This window comes from Pseudochaenichthys georgianus, chromosome 14, assembly GCF_902827115.2.
Source record: "Pseudochaenichthys georgianus chromosome 14, fPseGeo1.2, whole genome shotgun sequence".
Taxonomy (NCBI): domain Eukaryota; kingdom Metazoa; phylum Chordata; class Actinopteri; order Perciformes; family Channichthyidae; genus Pseudochaenichthys; species Pseudochaenichthys georgianus.
Window position 1 is genome coordinate 15767336 of NC_047516.1, and position 8364 is coordinate 15775699.

General features: G+C 37.1%; 2 protein-coding genes across 2 annotated transcripts; both read left to right on the forward strand.

Annotated features, from left to right (window-relative positions):
- The first annotated feature begins 232 nt into the window (after positions 1-232).
- Positions 233-1948, forward strand: mrps17 (mitochondrial ribosomal protein S17). The gene is made up of 3 exons (XM_034098967.2): positions 233-321; positions 838-981; positions 1518-1948. Exons 2-3 carry the CDS (start codon positions 859-861, stop codon positions 1839-1841), a joined length of 447 nt encoding a protein of 148 aa, XP_033954858.1. The 5' UTR covers positions 233-321; positions 838-858; the 3' UTR covers positions 1842-1948.
- Positions 1949-2495: 547 nt separating this feature from the next.
- On the forward strand, positions 2496-8364 carry LOC117458469 (protein NipSnap homolog 2-like). Its single transcript, XM_034098966.2, has 10 exons — positions 2496-2702; positions 3957-4084; positions 4249-4294; positions 4402-4496; positions 4929-4999; positions 5381-5521; positions 5621-5652; positions 6210-6304; positions 6560-6643; positions 7165-8364. Exons 1-10 carry the CDS (start codon positions 2611-2613, stop codon positions 7227-7229), a joined length of 849 nt encoding a protein of 282 aa, XP_033954857.1. The 5' UTR covers positions 2496-2610; the 3' UTR covers positions 7230-8364.

An 8364-nucleotide genomic window follows, 5' to 3' on the forward strand; every position in this document is an offset into this window, starting at 1 on the left:
TTTTGTTTGGGAAGTGATGTCTGCTACCATCTGGTGGCCAAAGTGAAAACTTCATTAATCAGTCATTTAAAATGTCTTGCTTTGATGGAAAACTCATTTTAACAGCGTCCATATAATCCATAATATCAACATTAGTTGACAGTATATCTCATGTTATTAAAATGTAATTATCGTTTTAATTTGTGCATGTAAACATCGCGCGGATTGTCCCTTGTTGCTAGCCGTAGTTTACGTCATCAAAACAAGCCGACCTGAGCAGCATGTAGGATCCTTTTTGGAGCATTTTTGACCTTCTGAAATTATTCCTTTTAAGTCGTTTCCGTGAGTTGATTTTTTACTATATATTTTCATTGTATTTCTTTGTTATTTTCAAATAAAGTGGGTGTCATTTTAAATTCCTGCAGTAAAATGAATACGGTGGTAAAGTGAAAGCTAACGTTAGCTGCAGCAGGGCTAACCATGTAGCCTCCTGTAATCTGACGTTGACACAATAGTAATGTTATGATATTATTAATACAAACGTTTTTGTTGATGTTTTACAAACTGGACCGAGCTGCTATGCCTTTCAGTGCTGATTGATTAATACTGCAATAAATATAAACGCAATAGAGGTTGATTATTATAATATGTAGACTTCCATAATTAACAGCTTTTAACAAACGGTTTAATACAACAATATCAGATTTTTTACATGTCTTATCTTTTTAATTGTATTGACTTTTATTATTATTCTTGTGTCGACATTTAGTTTAAACAAGAGGTATTGAGCCTTCATCTGATCATCATGTTTCAGATAATGCCTGTTTTTAACTTCTCATCGTCTCTCCTGTACTACAGGGTTTGACCCAGATTTTCAGTATGTCGGTGAAGCATGCATCAGTCCATGCCAAATGGATCATTGGCAGAGTAATAGGGACAAAGATGTACAAAACTGCCAAAGTGAGGGTCACAAGGCTGGTGCTGGACCCTTACCTGCTGAAGGTGAACCTTTTAACAACATTCATTCATTGCTTATGTGTTTTTGAAGAATGGGTGGCACGATGTTACACAGTCTACTTTTAAATTCAGGGAGGAATTACGAAAAATATGTTAATGTGGTCATTTTGCTATAATGTCTGCCTGTTATTTTGTTCTTGTCATATCGTCTTTGTTGACTATTTATTTAGTTTCTCCAGAAATAAGCATGCAATTACACCACTTTTAAATCTTGTGTTAACCAAAAATGGGTTTAGTAGTTTCTTGGAAAACAAAAGGATTTACAATCATTTTAAAAATTGTTCTCACTAAGAACAAAAACAACCAATTTAACGATAACATGGGGGCAGTCTTGCTCATTTTTGTTTCACATTTAAATGGCATACATTTAGTATTTTGTCTGATTAACAGCAATTAGCTGTTGGGCTATTATTTGATGAAGATGAATCCTAATTGTGTATAACCACTTTACCTACTTTAAGAATGGTAATTGATTACTGTACATTGATTGTGTATTTATATGGTTTTGTTCTTCCCCATAGTACTACAACAAGAGGAAAACATACTTTGCCCATGATGCTTTGCGACAGTGCACTGAGGGAGACATCGTTCTTCTTAAGGCTCTGCCAGAGGCCAGGTCCAAACATGTGAAGCATGAACTTGCTGAGATAGTGTACAAAGTTGGTCGGGTAGTTGACCCACTGACAGGAATGAGCGTTGAAGGAACACAGTTTGTTGAGCTTCCGACTGACCTGCCACTTATCCTGGGAGAGGACCAGACGTTATCAGAAAAACTGCAGGAGCTGAACATCTCTACCGCCCCCAGTGGAGCTGATTCCCCTCCTGCACAAAATCCTACTTCATGATGACAAACTGCCTTATATTTATGAAGTAATGTTAGTTTAAATGTCCCTCTGCAATTACAATTATGTTTCAGGTGTCCATTGTAAAATATAAATGTATAAACCAGTCATCAATATAAATATCTCAATTAATGTGGAAAATGCATTTTCTTTGTTACTGGAGTTCAATTAAAAAACATTTCTGAGGAGTTAACAATAGAACAACAATGAGAAAGCATGGTGTCATTCACAAACGTGTGCATGACACATATCTGTCAAAATTGTGTATACAACAATTGTTCAAATTATTTTTAGTTGATTATAGAGTATTGACGTGCCATTACTATTATAATCATGTATTCTGTAAGTCTTTTGTAAAACACAAGATGCTCTTTTCATACATGTACTTTGAAATTGGCATGTATTTAGTATGATACAGCAATGGATGAAAATGTTCTAGAATGTGGGTAAAGCTTTTATTTTGAAAAAAAAGTTATATTTAGAAGTAGAATTCAAGGTGTGATGTAATCGGGTTGTAATGCATAGAAACTTGCAAAACAGCACATTTACGTTAATATAGAGCAGGATTGAAAATCGAATTCATGACTTTGATCAACTGCTGTAATAATAGCCACTTCTTTAACTCTATCTTCATGCCTCTTGGTTATTAAACTAACATCACACCTTACATCAGATACACAAAGTTAATGCGGTAACGTCAGCTCCTCTGGGAACAGTCCTGTCTGCAGAGTCAACCTCGGACCTCCACCTGACAGCAGCTCTTAGAGGAAACATGGCGGCCCGAGTCCTTCAAAGAGTGGGCAAAAGCCTCAAACAGACGACAAATGGGCTTCATACAAACGGGCAGGTCACGGTTCTCGTAAGGTTAGACTTTTGCAACTGTTCTGCACCAATTCAAATGTGTACATTCTTCTTGTATTGCGTTTATCTTTCGTAAAGTTTCACCCAAATGACAAAAGTTCGGTAGGCTAGGTTACTAAGCTAACGTATGGTATGGACGTTGCTTACGTTTAGATCTCCGTGTAACGTAGCTAGCATTAGCTCTAGCTCTAAAGTTGCTAACTTTGGTCTAATTATTACCCTGCCATTAAGTTGTAAAGCAACTTGTGCACGCACCTATTATGGCACACTTCATAATTATGTGTGTTGAGTTATAGTTATCATTTGCAGGCAAATCACAACTTTCTGTTTGTGTCAGTCCAAAACTTCAAGGTCACAATAAATATATCTGCACAGGACAACTTGTATAAGTGTGTGACCCAGTTTCATGCTGCAGCAGTTGTGAAGTGTGTCCTAACTATATACTGAAGATAAGGTCAAGCTGTGTGCAATGTTTACATCTGAAACTGCGATGCAATGTTAGTTACGTCTGCGTTTAATGCACTGTGTAAGGTAACAGTTTTTTCGTCAGCTGGCAAACTGTCAAAGGAGTGTTTTTTTGATAAACAACTATAGGTAACCATTGCATAGAGGTCTTGTTGGCACTTTAAAATGTAGTTTAATATCCGAAAATGATATCCTAATGTGGGACAGCTGCGCATGAGTCTGTTGACTAATCCTCAGGTTTATGTGCAGTACAGCTTAGCCTTCTCTGTTGTTGGCCTTAGAGTTGGAGTTACTTCATAATGAAAGAGTCTAAATATATTTGTGCAAAGTTATTATTTTACGACATAATTGACTAACAATTCAACCAAATTTGAGTACATCATCTTGGGCTTCTAAAACGCTGATTCACATGTTTAACCTAATATTCGTTATTTGCAACCCTGATCTGCTGATATATAGATGTGGCTCTGAACAGCAGAATACAAACATACAAAAAAGATTAATCATAAACAAAAGAATAAAGCGTACATTAAACACCTACTAACTAAAAGACCGTAAACGACCCTGGGATAGAAAACATTTCATGTATTTTTAACCTTAAAACATTTGACAGGTATTAGGCAGTTGTTGTTTTATTGAGAAAAGGAGGATCTGAAAGCAATCTCCACCTGAGATGTCTGACTGCACTACTGTCAACGAGCAGAGCAGTGTACCGAAGACCCAAATCATTAGATGTGTCAGTGACTTTAAAAACTACAGTAGAGTACAAACGTTGTTTTTTTCTCACCTCAGGAGCCTCTCGGGTTTTGGTGAAGACAGCTGGATCAAGTCTCTGTTTGTCAGAAAGGTCGACCCTCGAAAAGACGCTCACTCACATCTGCTCGCCAAGAAGGAAGACAACAATCTGTACAAAATACAATGTTTGTATTGTTTGTGATTGGAATAGTGGTACATACATTGCAAAATATTACCCTGACTGCAAGTTTACCATTGTCAAAGATGGATTACTTTTTTTTTAGTAGAACAATCTTATAGTATGCTTGGATTCTGTATTATTGACTCATGTTTTGTTGTTTCCTTGCAGTTCACAATGTCAAGCCTGAGTGCCTTGATGATTACAACGAACTTTGGTAAGAAGCCTTTGTCTCTTAATTACCTTCAATCAGATGTCTTGTCACGCGGCTGACACAGTACGGATCTTTGCTCATTTATATGTGTGTGTTGTGTTTAACTTTAGTGCGGAAATCTTGCCTGCCATTCATGCTGACCCTGAATACCCCTGTGAGCTGGTGGGCACCTGGAACACGTGGTACGGAGAGCAGGATCAGGCTGGTAAGAGCATCAAGCTCCATTTCTATTATTACTTTACACTTGTGCAAGTAATAAACCCCTTTTGTGGATGAAAGTTACACATTTCCTTTTCAAAACAGAAAACATACATTCAAAATCACAGACCATAAAGTAGTGTTCAAAGTATCAGTTGATGAACCAATCATCAAATTATGAAGTGTATGAAAAGTCCTTTAACAATCAAAACGATTCCAGCTTGTTAAGTGTATATATTTTTTTTTATCATGGTAAATTAAATATTTCTGTGCTTTGAAGTCATGTTAAGAAGAAGAAAGTTAAGCACCCTGGGGCTCAGAGAAACCGATCACAGGTGGTCTAAAGAGATAAATAAGGAATCTACAGTTGTTAATGAAAAATAATATATTTTTCAAAGAGAGCTGCATTATTTTTGGCTCTTCTGCTCCTCTATTCTAGTTCACCTGTGGAGATATCGGGGAGGATACCCGGCTCTCACTGAAGTCATGAGCAAACTCAGGCAGAATAAGGTAACGGGTGCTCGGATTAGTTTAATGGCAGGTGGCACCCCCAAAAGTATATCCACAGATCATTTATCCACCGATATGTTTCACCATCTTTATGTGAAATTTTCCAGCTGTGTGGTGTGATTGTAATTTACTGTAGGTGGGATGATCTTTAAAACATATTAAATATGTATGTGCAGGTAATGGACCCGGTCCTGCCTTATCCATTAGGTATATTATTGTTTAATCTCATCAATGTTCTGATCTTAATTGATATTCTGTAGCTGACTTCGTGTCACTCTACCGCTGCTCCCTGAGCACAGTTTAATATTGTCAAAGATGTTTTTGTTGTTAGACTGAGGCAGATTCACAGAGTGATGCGTTTGCTGTTTGTCGTTGCTGTAGGAGTTTACAGACTACCGGAAGGAGCGGGGGAAGATGCTGCTGTCTCGTAGGAACCAGCTGCTGCTGGAGTTCAGTTTCTGGAACGAGCCCGTCCCCCGCCCAGGGCCCAACATCTATGAGCTCCGATCGTACCAACTCAGGGTAACTCCAAAGGGAATGTACCATCTTCCTCCCATTATGCACAAATATGTGAAATATAATAACTTATTTTCCACTCCACCCTTCACATTCATATTTCAGCCCGGGACGATGATCGAGTGGGGAAATTACTGGCAAGTAATTTTTTTATATAGCATAAGAAAGTCATCAAAGTGGATTTGTTTTCAGAAAGTTAGTCTGAGAGCCCATAAGCTTTTTCACAAGTGTTTTTGTGTTTGTAGAACTACCATTATTACAGTAATTACCATTTAAAAAAGTTCCTCACTACTATTTTATTGGTTTCACAGATTGTAGCAGATGAATATCAGTCAACGGTACTTTTTGGGTAGACAATCTATGCATGACTCCTAAGCATGACAAGATATATCTCACAAAATGTGTAAATGTCAAGCATAATTTAACTTTGTACACTGTTTATAATGTACCTATCGGATATAATTTGATATTAATTTGCCTGCTAAGATAATAAAACAAACATGCTTTAAAAAAGGTTTTGAAAGAGGTTGTTACATGGAAGTTTGATTTTGTGATTTGGATATCTGAGAAGCTCAGATTCCTTTTGAACTTTAAAGCAGGTTTCTAATTAAGGCTGGTGGTTAAATCAATACAACCCTTTAATTAAATGTTGTAAATGTTTTTGTATGTATCATAACTCTTTGGTGCTCTGCAGGGCGCGTGCCATTGAGTTTCGCCAGCAGAACCAAGAGGCAGTGGGAGGCTTTTTCTCACAGATTGGAAAGCTGTACACAGTTCACCACTTATGGGGTGAGCATAATTCAGAGTTTAGGTACCAAGTTTGCATTTTAAAGACATTTATAAATGCATCACCGTATTACAAATGATTGCAAAATGTCTTTTTATTATACAAGAGCTTAGCAAGGGGGAGAAGATGGATGGATGGATGGAAGAGCTTAGCATCTTTGATGTCCCCTAGATATTTTTCCACCAAGTGTTTGTGTTACTTGTCAGGAAATGTACATTATGTATTATATACATTATCTTCTATTCCTCATCTTTCAGCTTACAAAGACCTTCAGTCCAGAGAAAACACCAGGAACTTGGCCTGGCAGCATGACGGCTGGGATGAGGTTGTTTATTACACAGGTACATCTTAGTTTGCTGTCTTACCTCTCCTACCTTAACCTCTGTGTAGCGCTATATATTTTTACATTGTATATCCATGAAAAGAAGACACAGGAAAGACAGGAAAAGTATGGCAGTAGGTCAGATGAAAGAAGATATTATTACATACTGATGCTTCCTTTCATCATATGGATCCAAAAAGGTGCTTCAACAAGGATAGGTTATTCAAGGATAGGTGATGCTTTACATGGAAAGGGAATATTATAAAGAAAAGAAAAAACAAGAACTTATTATGTAAACAAAGGATTGTGTTTGTTTAAGTAGGTGGTCTTCCAGCCTTACTCAACACAGGATTTTAGTATGATTCCATTGGAAAAAAACAAACAAATGCGTGAAATATGAACCAAGTTAAATAAAATGATTTGATGAAGTTACCACAGTGCATTTAAACAGATTGTCCACTTTCCTACGTAATTGTGTTCCTCTCGGTTATTTTACACAATACTGCATGACAAATAAATCTGTTTCTTCACACTTTACAGTCCCTCTTATTCAAAACATGGAGTCTAGAATAATGATTCCCATGAAGATTTCTCCCTTGAAGTGAGCACAGACGCCGGGGGAGCCTCTCTACAGTCACTGAGTCGCACTTTGAAGAGTGTGACCAACCATCAGATGCTCACTGCATAACATCAACGTGTTATTTCTTTTTCTTCTTTGTTTCGTTACTGTACTTTTCTGTGTGGGCCTAGATGTCTTAATTCTGATCCATTATAGTGCTTTTTGTAGACCAAAACTAATTGTACATGCCCCTCCTCTTCACTGTCTCTATTTGTTGTAGGGTCAGATTGTAAGAGCCTTATTTTGACATGATGTTATATAATCGTCACTGTCTATGTGTTACCAAGAAGAGATTAAACATTTAGCAGTTCTACTGCTGGTCACACGGGCTGAGAATGTCAGACGGTTTTTCAGGAAAATCACACCCAAGTCTAATTGCACTGGCATTAATAACCATTCAAACAAAACTGCCTTCAGTTTCACACAACACAAACATTGCATTGACACCCCAATATTAATATTAATTCAGCAAGCTTCTTATGTGTTACAGGTGAAGGTCTGTTTTTTAGGAGCATGATATTTATAAATCAGTGTTCAAGAATGGAGGCTGATGAGATAGAGGCCTTTAGTGCTACATTAAGGCTACCGTTTATATTCAGTAAAAGTACAACACCTATTTGGAAAAGTGACATAATGTTTACATGGCTTTGATGCAGCCAACTGAATATGTTGTGTACCAATTGTTTGTGTCAAAAATAATTTGGCCCAGTTTGTGTCTCCTCTGTTAAACTAACCACATCTCCTTCTGTTCTAACTTTAACATCAGGACACTTCTGCCTCTTCCAAGATGATTCAATGATGAGAAAAGGTTTTGATTTGTGCGTAACTAATCATATATGATCAAATTGCTGTCCACTGACTGGTCTAAACTAATTAATGCCACCAGGGGGACTGTGTGCTCTAACTGAGATTAATGTTGTTTTTTTAAATGGTCAGATTTTAAGTCTCCAGCTTGGTCAATACTGTATTTGTAAATTAAGTGGGTTTTATGAACACATCTGATGTTGATGAACAGACAGAGGAAATAAGTAAAACCCAACGTGGTAAATGTGAATTGCAGTGATTTTATGAGATTAGTTGTACATAATGAATTAAAATTCTGATGAAAATTGACAACACAA